Raw genomic sequence first — 15,524 nt, 5'->3', positions numbered from 1 at the left:
GTTAGGGTCAGACATCCTCTTCGGCCATTCTGCATAAAACCCCACTTTGAGAAATTATCAGCAGACCATGTTTTTCTCCAGTAGGAGAGGGATGGAAGGTTGCAGACCATTGCTGAATCTTTTAACCATACCACGTGGTTAAAACTCTTAGACTATCGATACCGACAGAATAAGAATAAGTCTTTGATACTAATTACTAGTCTGCAGCTAGGAATTCGGCATCATTGAACGAGAAGAACAACAACCGCCGAAACATCCATTCTATAACGAATGTGACTCTGAACAATCCCCTCTAACCACAACCGAGGGAGGGAGCGAAACGGACAATTCTGCAAAAGAAATGAACTTTTCACCAGCGATCAAGACGACACACTGAGCGTAAATATATATATTGATTGCAATTGTTCCCGAATGAGTGAGCGTTCATGTGTAAGGGATTAGCATTTTAATTGTTATTAACCTTTTAAGGATACCCCCTGTTTACTGCCCCTTCTGGAGAAATTGGGTACCCATATAAAACAGGATACATTTTTGTCAAAAGTTGCTAATATATGCATGCATATAAAAAATATTATTGAATAGAAAACACTCTAAAGCTTCTAAAACCATTTACATTTTGTCTCTATGTAAAGCAGAAGTGTCAGGGCATGCATTCTCCCAAAATCTCTCTTGTCATGGAAAAAGTTGCCCCAACTTTGACGTCATCTTAAACACACTTCCCAAAAGGCTACCGCTCTGGGAACAGTTCCTACTGTTCAGCGCGAAGCCTGCTTTCAATGGGGCTTCTCATTGTGACAATTGCGTGCTCACGAGACGTTGAGCGTGCCGAAAGGTCTTTATGCGCGCTCTGCTCCCGCTCTCTCTTTTCTTCAGGATCAATTAAAAGACGTGTGTGTTTCGCTTCGTCCTCACAATTGCTGTACACCTTTATAACATGTTAAAGCTTAATTATGAACATAGTTTGACAAGTTTGCTTGACATATAATATATAATTTCAACGTTTTGGTGCGCATCCACTTGAATTTTGCCTACATTTTGACCGAAATGAGGCTATTTTGAGAACCGAAAGACGCAAAGGTAAGGGAATATTTATGTGTTAATTTTGGGTTTCTGTCGACTCCAAGATAGAGGAGGCATAATGATACCTTTGGAGCGCCGCCTCCTAGTATAGCCTAATGAACGCAAACTGTAACGTTAAAAATAAATGTAACACAGCGATTGCATTTAGAATAAGTGTATCTTCCTATACATATGTAAAACATGCATATTTAGTCAAAGTTTATGATGTGTATTCCTTGTTAGCTGACGTTATCTGCCGGAGCTATTTAATTTCTCCTGACATTTTAGTAGCATTTTTTGAACGATGCATCATTGTAAACAGAGATTTATGGATATATATAGCATATTATTGAAAAAAAATGAATGTACTGTGTAACGTGTTATATTACTGTCATCTGATGAAGATTTCAAAAGGTTAGTGAAATGATTTTTTTTTTAATCCTGCGTTTGTTGATTGCATATTTTTTCCTACTTGGCTATGCTAATGAGCTATGTCTGCGGTGGTGGTTTGACATAAATATGTGCTATGTTTTCGCCGTAAAACATTTTAGAAATCTGACTTGCTGGGTAGATAAACAAGTTGTTTATCTTTCATTTGAGCTATTTTACTTGTTAATGTGTGGAGGTTAAATATTTTTAGGAATATTTCTTGCGTTCCCTGCGCCACATTCCAGCTGAACGTGGGGGGGGGGTGTTCCAAAATTGGAACGGGTGTCTCCAACAGGTTTTAACTCTTAGTCGACCCACCATTGCCCCTCTGTCTAACAAGCTGCCATGTCGGTTTAGCCCACTAGGGCACATACTATCATTTCATGTAACCATATTTACTGTTTGTTTCTGCATTTCTGTGAATTACTTAGTTAGTAATAAATGATTTAAGACAATTTATGTATGGATGACTCATAGTCAAGACTGGGTGCGTGCAGATAGCCAACAATTTACGACGTTTGGAATGAGACGAACGAGAGGTCAAATAAATAAATCATTAATCAGAAGACTATTGATCAGATATGAAAATATCTGAAAGGTTATATTGGGAAATTATAACTCTGTAATCTGAATACTTTCCTTGGTGCCCCCTATTTCCTAGTTATTTACAGTTACACAATGAATTACTTTGATCGCGTTATACTAATTACAGGGAATGTTTGATAAAACTATGTCTTAAATTTATTGACAGTAAAGACACGACACCTATATAGTGCACTGCTTTTCTGGCCAAAAGTATGCCACTATAAAGGGAATAAGATTCCATTTCAGACTCTGCCAAAGAGTTGATAACAGAGACGGAACGCCGACATGAGAGACAGAAAAAGGAAGGTATGAAAAGAAAGTGTACTCCAGAACAGGGAAGTGAGTTGTCTAAGACGTACCCAGGATAGCAAGGACCATGCCGCCCTTCAGCACCTCTAGAGACCCAGAGCAGACAAAGTAGTTGGCCTGCAGCGCGTCCCCCTGGCGGATGAGGTACTCTCCCGGAGCACAGAACGAGGTCTTGATGTGCAAGGAGAGGGAGCGCAGACACCCCCTACTGGCCCGCTCAAACACTGGCAGCTGCAGGATGTCCTTGTTCAGGTGCATGGCGATGTCCGCACGAAGTTCGTCTGGGAAGTCACGCAGCAGCTGACAGGAGGAGAGAAGGAGGACATCAACACCCACAATGCAATGGTTTTGTATCAGATTATAGAGGTACCAGAGAGGGACAGTGGTGTCCGAGGATGAAGGCTAAAGGAATGTAATGTGTCAGATGAGATGGTCGACCGTAGAAACCAAGTTCAAGCCTATGAACACTGTGAGGAGAGCCAATCACCAGTTATTCAGAAACATGTATTAGATTTATTGTTGAAACACACACAATTCTCAGTGAGTATACAGTATCTTGTATTTTGTGTTGGACTCGAGCTATATTTTGGCTAGTGGCTACACACTTCAATGTACAGTAGTTGTTTTCATGGGAGCTTTCTTAGATGACTCAAATCTCTACATACAATGTGCACTGTAGATCTGTTTCACTAGTGCTAGACTGGCAGTAGCACCAGCTACGAGGTGTAAGAAATCTGCGAGATCTCGTCTGTTGTCGCCCCATCAGCAGAGAATAAATGATGAAGCTGATGATGAGAGGGTGTAAATGAGTACCATCTTTTTCATTCCTGTGTCTCTGTAGTCTATAATGAAGATACTTAAAAAAGGTTTTATTAACTTGTATTTATTCAGAGTAGCCCAAATGAGACCAGGGCCTCATTCCTAATGGTGCCCTAGGTACAAACACTTTCTCACAAACAGGAAGACAAAAGTGCATTACAAATAAAACAATGAGAATAAAAAATAACCACACCTCAACACCACAATTTCAACAAATAATACTCTAGAATCAATCGGAACAACTGCAATCCTAAACTGCCGTAGCGGCACCAAGGAATCAAGATGCAAGGAATTTTATAAGTTATTCCAACAATAGGGAGCAGTTTTAGCCCATATTAGGTCTAAGCCCATCACTGTAAACAAAAGACGACTTTCTAAAAGAACCAATCTAACCTCATTGGGCAAAGACTGAGAGAAGATTGGGAAAGAAAGGTGGAGATGGTTTAGAATCCTCCATCCCACACGGAGACACGACTAGACCACGAGGCCATCTATGTCTGAATGTGACAATACACACCCACACTGTCAACACCATCTGATAGAAAGACCTTGGCAGTGACACAAAAGATGACTGTAGAAAATTAATTGACTACTCCCACCGTGCGGTGTACTCTCTCTGAAAGGAGAGTATAGAAAGACCAGTATGTCAGTACAGTATGTGTGTCTACCCTAATGGCTGCATCCCAATTTTCCATCCTTATCCTAAGGTGTGCACTTGCCCACTCCTCATCGGGGATTTGAAAGCATTGGATCGTTGTAATCATTGGCCGGAGTTTGTTACCACCATTGTTAAATACATCGTATCATGTGACCCACCTCGTTGGCGTTGATGCCGTTGTTGACAGACCAGGTGGTCTGGAAGTACTCCAACATCCTCTGTTTCAGCAGCTGGGGCAGACGGTGCACACGGATAAAGTCCTTGATGTCCTTCATACGCGTGTGGTAGAGCGAGCGCCGAGAGTACATGCGCTGGATGATGGCCGTCACGTTACCGAAGACCACTGCATGCATTAGGGCTGAAGGTCGGACGAGGAACAGGAAACATGGGGGTCAAGGAGTATTACAAGATTACTCCTTTGTGCTCAAAGCACATACATATGCAGAAGGGAGTCATACCCAGCCATCACCATGCCTTAAGACTTTTCTTAAGAGATTTGTGAAGAAATCTCGAGACATCTTAATGCAAACTCCTTCAGGTTCTGTGTCCCGTCCGCGTGACGGTTGAGCTAACGTAGGCTAATGTGATTATCATGAGATTGTAAGAAACAAAAAAATTATAGGATATAGAGGATATAGACCTATCTGATATGGACAGAAAGCTTAAATTCTTGTTAATCTAACTTCATTGTCCAATTTACAGTAGATATTACAGTGAAATAATACCATGATAGTGTTTGAGGAGAGTGCACAGATATGAACTTGAAAATGTATCAATAAACCAATTAGGCACATTTAGGTCTTGATACAACATTTGGAACAGAAATGCAATGGTTCATTGGATCAGTATAAACCTTTCCACATACACCACCGTTCAAAAGTTTGGGGTCACATATAATTGTCCTTGTTTTTGACAGGAAAGCAAATAAAAATGTCCATTAAAATAACATCAAATTGATAAGAAATACAGTGTAGACATTGTTAATGTTGTAAATGACTACTGTAGCTGGAAACGGCTGGTTTTTAATGGAATATCTACATAGGCATACAGAGGCCCGTTATCAGCAACCATCACTCCTGTGTTCCAATGGCACATTGTGTTTTTTTTTACCTTTATTTAACCAGGTAGGCTAGTTGAGAACAAGTTCTCATTTGCAACTGCGACCTGTTAGCTAATCCAAGTTGATCGTTTTGAAAGGCTAATTGATCATTAGAAAACCCTATTGCAATTATGTTAGCACAGCTGAAAACTGTTGTCCTGATTAAAGAAGCAATACAACTGTTCTTCTTTAGACTAGTTGAGTATCTGGAGCATCAGCATTTGTGCAGCCAAGCTGGAATAACACATTATGGCCTTTCTCTTGCATTTCAAATAATAATATAATAATAATATATAATATAATAATATATATAATAATAATAATAATAATAATATAATATATGCCATTTAGCAGACGCTTTTATCCAAAGCGACTTACAGTCATGTGTGCATACATTCTACGTATGGGTGGTCCCGGGGATCGAACCCACTACCCTGGCGTTACAAGCGCCATGCTCTACCAACTGAGCTACAGAAGGACCATTTCAAAGATGATGGTACAAAAAGAAAAATACAAATAATTAACAGATCTAATGGGTTATATTCTTCTACATTCCTTTCACATTTCCATAAACTTCAAAGTGTTTCCTTTCAAATGGTATCACAAATATGCATATCCTTGCTTCAGGGCTTGAGTTAGAGGCAGTTAAATTTGGGTATGTCATTTTAGGCTAAACATTTTTTTTAAAGAGGCGGATCCTTAAGAGGTTTAAATAGATGTATGTAACTCATGTAATACATTTATGCTGCAGTAGTGTATGTGTCGGGGGCTAGGGTCAGTCTGTTATATCTGGAGTACTTCTCCTTTCTTATCCGGTGTCCTGCATGAATTTAAGTATGCTCTCTCTAATTCTCTCTTTCTATCTTTCTTTCTTTTTCTCTCTCTCTCTCTCGGAGGACCTGAGCCCTAGGACCATGCCTCAGGACTACCTGGCATGATGACTCCTTGCTGTCTCCAGTCCACCTGATCGTGCTGCTGCTCCAGTTTCAACTGTTCTGCCTGCGGCTATGGAACCCTGACCTGTTCACCGGACATGCTACCTGTCCCAGACCTGCTCTTTTCAACTCTCTAGAGACAGCAGGAGTGGTAGAGATACTCTTAATGATCGGCTATGAAAATCCAACTGACATTTACTCCTGAGGTGCTGACTTGTTGCCTGGTTCCTCTCTAGGTTTCTACCTAGGTTTTGGCCTTTCTAGGGAGTTTTTCCTAGCCACCATGCTTCTATACCTGCATTGCTTGCTGTTTGGGGGTTTAGGCTGCGTTTCTGTACAGCACTTTGAGATATCAGCTGATGTAAGAAGGGCTATATAAATGCATTTGATTTGATTTGATGTCTTGAAAGAATTAAGAAAATACTGCTAAAGATGACTTAAAGATGTCTACTAACACTGCCTCGCTTCCAACGAACTTACCCCCATGAGCATGATGCAGATGGACTTATCCCCATGAGCATGATGCAGATGGACATACCCTCCATTAGCATGATGTAGATGGACTTATCACCTCATAAACATGATGCAGATGGACTGATCCCACATGAGCATGATGCAGATGGACTGATCCCCCATGAGCATGATGCAGATGGACTTACCCCCATGAGCATGATGCAGATGGACTGATCCCCCATGAGCATGATGCAGATGGATTTATTACCCCATGAACATGATGCAGATGGACTGATCCCCCATGAGCATGATGCAGATGGACTGATCCCCCATGAGCATGATGCAGATGGATTTATTACCCCATGAACATGATGCAGATGGACTGATCCCCCATGAGCATGATGCAGATGGACTTACCCCCATGAGCATGATGCAGATGGACTTATCACCCCATGAACATGATGCAGATGGACTGATCCCGTATGAGCATGATGCAGATGGACTTACCCCCCATGAGCATGATGCAGATGGACTTATCACCCCATGAACATGATGCATGATGCAGATGGATTGATCCCCCATGAGCATGATGCAGATGGACTTACCCCCCATGAGCATGATGCAGATGGAGAAGATCTTCTCTGCGTCTGTGTTGGCACACACATTGCCAAAGCCCACACTGGTGAGGCTGCTCAAGGTGAAGTAGAGGGAGGCGATGTAGGCACTGGGCATGGAGGGGCCGCCAACCGTACTGTTGATGTATGGGGTCTCCAACCGCTTCCCCAGCTCCTGCAGCCAGCCTGGAGAGTACAACAGGACAGAGAGGACAGAGGGAGGGAGAAAGAGAGAGAGTGAGGGGGGGGGGGGGGCAGAGAGGGGAAAAGGAAGAGAGAGGGAGAGAAAGAGAGGGAGAGAGTTTACTGTTCATTTTTATTGTTTATTTCACTTTTGTTTGTTATCTACTTCACTTGCTTTGGCAATGTTAACATAAAATGCTTTAGAGGGATCTGATAGGAGACCAGTGAAAGAGTTTGGGTTGTTTGTTCCTTAGTGTCTGATTGACTGATGATTCTCTCCATCCAGAGGTGATATTATAGAGTGTGTGGTATCCTTGCTGGGAGTCTCAAACAGTCTCTGTCCATTGTCCTACACTTGCTGTGAGGTTGACTGGGAGGGTGTTATGGAGGGAGATGGACTGAGAGACCAGTTCAGAAGCATTCGGGCTTGTCCAGGGACCGAACGTGCAAAGGGGCCATAGCATCTAGCTGTCAGACAAGTTAAATAAGTTACTGTGTTACAGACACATTTAGAGAGAATAGCGGTCACACATGGCAGCTTCCCTATAGTAAGCCAAGGAGCTCAACAAAAGGAAACATTATGTTGATGTGTCTACTGTGTGAGAGTGGTCCAACAACCACACACAATATACAAACATACACACACAAACACTCACAAACAGGCGCTCACCTATATCCCAGGTGACAGGGTCGCTGCTCTCTATCTCCTTGCGGCCGATGACGTACCAGACGCAGGCCATCCAGTGGGCAAGCAGGGCGAACACAGACATGAGCAGGGTCAGGACCACAGCACTGTACTGGGAGTAACGGTCCAGCTTCTGTAGCAACCGCAGCAGCCGCAGCAAACGCACCGTCTTCAGGAGGTGGACCAGCGAGGTCTGGACAGGAGGTAACAGACATGTTTACATGCAACAATTCATGTAGAGATGACAATTTGCATTGTGACATGTGTAAAGGCCAAAAGACGTTAGAGGGTTCAGTCATAGTCCGGTTAAAGTTGTCAGACATTTTAATACAGTATAGATGATCTATCCTCGGTACTGAACTCCAGGGACACGGTCTAGCTGAGATGCAGTGAGCAAACATTCCTCCTACCACTCCGATATCCCACTTCCCCCCCAGAGGCTAAAGATACATTCATCAGTAAAGAACAGCACATCTCTTGGAAAGCTTGAGAAACAAATGATTGGTGGAAAAAAGGGGCAGTTGAACAGTATCACATCTCAGAAGCCCAGGTAAGATGAAGGGAAAAGGCTATTTGCTGAGATTTAAACCGTGAGACAGAGAGAGAGAGAGCGATGGGGAGTGCAGCTAGTGGATAGGGGGAGGGACACTGGAGAGAAGGAAGGAGCAGCACAATAAAGCATGGATGTGGCAAGACCTAATCCGTTACAATTCAATGCTCAGGGGAAATAAAGAGGACCAACAACGTATTTTAAGAGGGAAAACGATTATTCTGGGAAGGGCTATCGAACAAGCACTGTCTGTTCAAGATAGGATAAGGAACTGCATACACACGCGAAGCCAAAAGCCCATGACACCCATACATGCACAGTTAATGCCCCCATACAAACTCACCACTGTGATGTTGAAGGCGTAGAGGAGGTCAAAGGGCAGAGCAGCAAAGAGGTCTATAAAGAACCAGGTGCCACAGTAATGGAGGTAGATTGAGCGGGCATCGTACACCACCTGACCCGACTGACTCACGAAGGTGGTCCTAAAGTTCAGGATGATATCTGGGGAGTAACAGGGAGAAAACCCAGCAGAACATGAGCAAAATAATATTTGATCCTTTACTCAATTACACAAAAAGTGAGTAAAGTGGGTGGATAGGCTACTACATTCCAGTATTTTTCCAGGTGAGCTGTAAATGCTAATTATGGCATGACACCAACGGTTTAGAATAACACACGAGGTGATGATAATTTTGTACGTGAATGTCACTGCACATAATTGCCATTTACTCAACTTAAAAAAGTCTGAGCCCCATCACAGCTGTTTTAGGATCACACATCCATCGGAGACCGGAAGTATCTAATTGTGGCTCAAAATGGGAGCTGTAACCAGGGGTTACACAGACACCATGATGAGTTGGTAATGCAGGTGGGTGAGCGAGTACAGTCAAGCGTGACTGATTTCCAAGGAAACACCCACTGCCACAGCAGGAAAGAACTGTTATTGATCAACTATATACCAGAGGAGCTAGATACTGGTGCCAATTCATTTAGCCACCAGAGTGATATGACATTTACCATTGGAATACTATGTTGCCCCTCTCAGTACTGTTATACAACAGTACGTTACCTAGAATGAAGAGCATTTCCACTGCGATGTCACTGGCAATGGTGCTACGGGAGTCACAGTCGTCGTCCTGGTGACTGACGAAGCAGACATTGAAGGGCACAGTGACCGCCACGTAGAAGGTAGCCAGGAGGATCAGCCAATCCCACAGGGCCTTGGATACGCTGTAGTGGAGCAGGATGAAGCGGGACTTCTGCACAGCCGCCACCTTGTACTCTGGGAGAGAGGGCTTCTGGAATACACTCTGCAGGGAGACAGGGGCCAAGGGTAACAGGTCATAGGTCGCAGGTCACAGACAAAGCCCCAAACACCACACTGGCACAGTGGCACTTTTACCTATGATAACATCTCAAGAATGCACTGAAACCTACTTGCCCTAGCTACATCAAAATCAGTGTCTACAGCTCTCCCTTGGCCACAATCCAAACTTCTCTGTGGCACAAGAGAGGAGAAGTAAATGTTCCTTTTAGGAATCAAGGACATCAAATCAAAGTTTATTGTGTACACAGTTTAGCGGATGGTAAAGCGGGTGCAGAGAAATTATTGTGTTACTAAGCGCCTAACAGTGAAGTAAAATGTCAAACAATTACACAAATAATCAGAAACTAAAATCAAGAAACATCTTAAAGGTTCAATGGCATCTTTTCAAGACAGACATATAACCTTCATTACTCTTCTACATTTGCACACAATGTACATAGATTTTTAGATTTTTATTTTCTGTTGTGTTACTGACCGTACGTTTGTTTATGTGTAACTCTGTGCTGTTGTTTTTGTCTCACTGCTTTGCTTTATCTTGGCCAGGTCGCAGTTGTAAATGAGAACATGTTCTCAACTAGTCTACCTGGTTAAATAAAGGTGAAAAATGGAACCTCAAATGGAACCTAAAGGGATCAAATGGAACCTCATTTCACTTTACAATACATGAAAGACCGGGAGAGACAGTTATCGACATGTTCTTTTTGACACACATGCAGAATCCCTGACTTTATCCTCCATAAATGACCCAGTATGAAGGAGATGAAATATGGATGAGGTACTATGGGGATCCCATGAGGTAATGAGATCTGAAAGTAAATTCCCTCTGTCATTCTTCAACATGACTAGAGGCTGCTGAATTGGTCAGCAGAACCTCCAAGTGGGAACCCTTGGTGGGATAATAGCTGGGAACATCATGGGAGATAATTACTTGGTAATTGCACATGGAGGATTTAGATGCACAACAACAACTGAATGTGTACAGAACTGTCACAGCAAAAGCACAAATTTGAACATTTTTCAAAGCATGCAATGCCACATAGCCCTTGCTGTTGTCAATGGTAACCACATTTTTTACACAATCTTCAAAAACATTGACTGATCATCATCAAGTATGTAAAAGGCAGGATTTGGAGACAGTGAATTTTCATAAATGTCATAGATTTTTCAAAGTTTGAAGTCTCTCAGCATTTAACGGTACAATTGACATATCTTCAAATAACAACTACCTCATATAACATGTGTTTAACCTCTCAGAGGAAGAGGGAAAAGGTTGAAAATCCTTGGTTCTGTCCACTGCTGTGTCGTACGGTGACCTCTCTTCCAGTACTTTCCTTTAATTAGTGAGGTGATACCCCAGCTTTCCCATGTCCCAATCTGCAAAAGGCCACACTGCGTCTCTCTGTTGCTCTATATATACCAGCACTACAAAGACCACACACAGCAGACCGGAGCTTCAAAGGCTGCCTGATCAATTCCTCTATTTGGGCCAAGCTCAACCTTCCTCAAATGGATAGGTAAATGTCACCTTGCTCTTATATGCTCCCTAACACGTCTGCTCAAATATGTTTTCATTTGAATGTGGTAAGAATGTGATTTTACTTGTGATATGAAAACAAATGACGTCATCTTTCAGAAAGCAGTTGCTAATATAATGAAATGATGCCTTTCCTCTTGTCAATGAGTCAACGCACTCTACTGTACAGTACAGTGAGATCCCGGGGAACTCACATTGGGCAGCTTCCCCTTGCCCCTCTTGGAGAACTGGTTGGTGAGGTGGTACAGGACAGTCCTTCCCCTCTCCCTGGCTTGGGAAAAGTGGGAACGGCTGCGTTTTCTGCTCTGATGTGCGTCCTCTGAGATGCCTGATGACATGAGGACCATAATGAATGGGTTATTACACTTATTAAATCATCATAGTCTAAACTATAAACGGTTCAATATGGTGGAAGCCACAGTGTTGCAGAGTTAGTAGGATACCTGTGGCCCCCCGCCCTCTCCTGTTGCTGTGCTGGTGGCTTTTTCCGTACGACTCAGTGACATCCTTGAAGGAGAAAAGGAATAGAACCACTTCACCCTTCTCATTCTTAATTGGCACAATGTCAAGAAGGCACCGGAATGGATTCCCTGTGGAAGCAACATTATAGAAGAAGTTAGATTTCGTGGTACTCAAATGTTTTCAGCGGGGACCCAATTTTGTCCCGCCAGAACTTCTGGGGAACCCGTTCTTTTCCCAATAATTTATCAGGACCCCATCCCATCCCACCCCAAATCTAACGACACGGCCGACAAAATCTGTAAATGTATATGTTTACGTCAACAAATAACCTTCAATTCATTGCATTTTAATCTCTTATCAAAATGAAAATAAACCAAAGAACATTTACTCAATAAAATTGTGTTTTTCAAATGATCTGACTCAAAACATTTGTATATTGTCCCATTTAATAATCTGCACTCTGAATTTAAATGACCTTGAACACCACTTGAGTTCAATTATAATGACACGTGGAGTTGAGGACTGTATTTGGCTGTATTGCACATATTGTGCAGAAGTGAACTTGGTGTATGTTGCATCCTCTGTCCATTGTTCTAAAAATACATTCAAAAGAAAGATCTGGTTGGATGATGTTGTATGGAGGGCCACCATGTGTTGACTGAATGCTCACCGTTCTTCATGTAGAAGCACACCTCCCCCTGGTACTCATGCTGTCCCTCCAGGGCCTTGTCCACCTGCTGCCTCACCCTCTCACTGGTCTCCGCCCCGTGCAGGAAGCGACATGTGCATGTTTTCTGCATCACCTCAGTGCGCACAAACCCTGTCAGCTCGCAGAAGCCGTCCGAGCAGTACACGATGGGGTAACCTTGGCGACCCTGGGCATTCCCAAGAAGGAAGTTGCTGTCTGTGGAAAGCAAGGAGAGAAAATTAGAGACACGATGTACTGTACCCTAACTCTGTCTGCATAATGATTGCTGTTAAACTGGTCGACCAATTATTTCTGCCCCTCGAGTACACTGTGTGATTCAGACATTAAATGGATGAATGTCCTTGCCTCTGGATGCTGAATTAGGCTATGTAATTAACAATTAAACTTGTGTTGAATACAGCCATCTATGAAGGTAGAACATAGCATCAGGAAATTCAGTCACTTGCTGGTTTCTTTCTGAATCTCTCTCTCCTCCCACTCATTTTCTCTTCTCAGGGTCTATTTCATCCTTTAGCTGTCTGAAAAAGAGCTCTGTCTGTCTCGGTCTCAGTCGATCTAACTAACTAACTAACTAACTAACTAACTAACTAACTAACTAACTAACTAACTAACTAACTAACTAACTAACTAACTAACTAACTAACTAACTAACTAACTAACTAGCACATAGAACCCACCCACAGCAGCCTGCAGGGACATCAGAGCAGGCTTTGAAGTTTAGGCCTGTGAAGTCTGGTGGATATGATAGGAGAAGAGGGGACCCCCCCCCCCCATCCCAGCAGGTGCCTGGGGACTCTAATGGGGATGGGAAATGAGCATCATGTGTTGTATCCTCACATCCCCCTGCCCATGTAACCAAATACAGCGCCAGCCAATCATAGGACAGACTGGAGCTTCTGATTCAGTAGCTGCCTTTTGATTCTGTCAGACTCCACTGAAATACCAACCACCTCTCAGGGCTGCACCCATCTGTTGAACTGTGCAGGAGGCACTCAGGCTGAGCGGAAGGGAAGATGTACTTTCAGCAACAAGAATACAGGTGTGATGGCACAGTCATTTAGACCCCTTTCTGATATGCCCAAGTCACATTTCAGCTATGAATCTTTTGTGTTGTGTTGTTCTTTTTGCGTTTTAGTCATTTAGCAGACACACCCAGAGCGACTGAGTGCGTTGGTCTTCAGATAGCTCGGTAGGACAGACACTATCAGCAAGGTCAGTGCTAGTAGGGAAAAAAGTCAAGCGCGAGTGTTAGTTCACAAAAGGAAAGGGTGTTATAGATTTTTTTTAATAGATGTATTTATTTTCATGGGAGGTTGGAGGGTGCTGTGGGATTATTTAACATACTCCTTGAAGTTTCAAATTTGATTTGCTTGATTTAAATGTACCTCTGTTTAGCTGCTGTTTACCTGCTTACTCTGTTGAGAGAGAGAGAACGTCGTTGTGTATTTGGTACGGCTATAAACATTTATGAATGGTATATTCCTCCACAGTGAGTTGAACTCGTCTCCATAAAAAAAATGTTTTGCAGGCAGCTGTTAAATGGACCATCTCCCTCCCATCTGTTCCACCCTTTCTAAAGGGTTGCAAAGTAGACTGTATTGTAGCACGGTGCATCATTGTGCAGTGACCCTCACAGATGTCTCCCACAATCCAATGCCTGTCCGTTGTCACCTGTCCCCAACTATCAAGTCCATTGGGTCACTCCAAGTCCACTGGGTCACTGCCATATAGAGTTTCATGGACAAGATAGAATTTCATGGCCAGAGTTTCCTATTCTCGACTGTACATGTGGTGATGGTCTGATCATACCCTGTCAATCAAGACACCAATTTACTCCGTTATAATTAGATGCATAGTGCGGAAACACTGAGGTCACCGTTTGAAAGTCTTTACATAAGCAGCCCATTATCATTAGCTAATGAGGCAATCTGGAGAAGTCCTCTTGAAACACAAGGAGAAAATAGACATTTGCATTGGCAATACTGTAGATGTTGTGGCAGTAATATAGACACACTTAGTACACAAGTCTAATTGATCATTAGTTCACACAGAGTGGTGAAGAGGACCTAATTGCTCCAGATCTCTTGTTAAGTTAATTCTGCCACAGTCCGAGCCCCATGCAACCCTCAGCCTACTGAGCCATGGACTAAGTCTGGCTGTTGTTGAAAGCTGTATAGATATCTTTAGATTGAGTTAGGTTATATACAGTATTTCCTGTAGAGAAAGACATTCAACTCTTGAAATGTCACAGTCTCTAAGTGACTCATGTAGAGATAATTAGTACAGAAGCTACAGAAGCTACATGAGACTTTATGTGCCCAGGCTTGGGTTGCCATAGCAATTTGTAATTGTTTTTAATAAAAAGCATATGGCAAAGATGTTGTTTCCACGAGGAGGAGGTAACCAGCATACGGCCCCTTTTCTTATACAGGAAGAACACAAATAGATTTGCAATAAGTTAATCCTATGGGAAAACATACTGATTATTTAAAAAACCGAGGTGTATTTGGACCAATATAGTTTTTTTTTACAGTAGCTTCATGATTTTCATTGTTACTTGGCTTAGACTGATATAGACAAGTGAAACAAGGTTGTTTTCCTAAAGCAAAGCAAACAGATGGTAAGTCCTTTCTCCAACATGACTCTTATCATTCTGCTAAAATGCACCCAGTCTCTCAGTTCACAGTGAAAGCCATGTCGAACCTTCAAAGCTCTAAGTGCTTCTATTTCTCATGGCCTCTCTGATTTTCTCCCAGAATAATTTCTGAAATGACCGACCGCACGACAAAAGGGACTTCTCCATTGTGGTGAATAACACGGGTCATTTCTATTACTTTTCAGTTCATGCACTTGTAGCTTCAGTAATTGACATTCGGTGACGAAGAGCAAAACCCAAACCAATCTACTTACATTACACAAGCAGAAAAGCTAGGCCCTTTGTGTCAATCAAATCAAATCAAATTGTATTTGTCACATGCGCCGAATACAACAGGTGTACAGTGAAATGCTTACTTACAAGTCCTAACCAACAATGCAGTTAAAAAAAAACATTTTTTAAAACAAAAAAAATACGAATAAGAAATAAAAGTAACAAATAATTCAAGAGCAGCAGTA

The 15,524-nt window shown here is 42.5% G+C and overlaps 1 protein-coding gene across 1 annotated transcript in view; it reads right to left on the bottom strand.

Annotated features, from left to right (window-relative positions):
* The window catches only part of LOC124000153 (potassium voltage-gated channel subfamily H member 4-like), a 41,644-nt gene that overhangs the window by 8,277 nt on the left and 17,843 nt on the right, over nt 1–15,524 (bottom strand). The window contains exons 2-10 of the mRNA XM_046306332.1: nt 12,372–12,605; nt 11,683–11,829; nt 11,434–11,567; nt 9,448–9,688; nt 8,722–8,879; nt 7,814–8,021; nt 6,952–7,146; nt 4,018–4,217; nt 2,433–2,682 (exon numbers count right to left, since the gene is read on the bottom strand). Coding sequence (XP_046162288.1) covers nt 2,433–2,682; nt 4,018–4,217; nt 6,952–7,146; nt 7,814–8,021; nt 8,722–8,879; nt 9,448–9,688; nt 11,434–11,567; nt 11,683–11,829; nt 12,372–12,605 — 1,767 coding nt within the window. The remainder of the gene's footprint in view (nt 1–2,432; nt 2,683–4,017; nt 4,218–6,951; nt 7,147–7,813; nt 8,022–8,721; nt 8,880–9,447; nt 9,689–11,433; nt 11,568–11,682; nt 11,830–12,371; nt 12,606–15,524) is intronic.

This window comes from Oncorhynchus gorbuscha, linkage group LG16 (genome assembly GCF_021184085.1).
Source record: "Oncorhynchus gorbuscha isolate QuinsamMale2020 ecotype Even-year linkage group LG16, OgorEven_v1.0, whole genome shotgun sequence".
In the NCBI taxonomy this organism is placed as follows: domain Eukaryota; kingdom Metazoa; phylum Chordata; class Actinopteri; order Salmoniformes; family Salmonidae; genus Oncorhynchus; species Oncorhynchus gorbuscha.
Note: the sequence above shows the minus strand (reverse complement) of the source record. Positions and strands in the feature narration are given on the sequence as shown.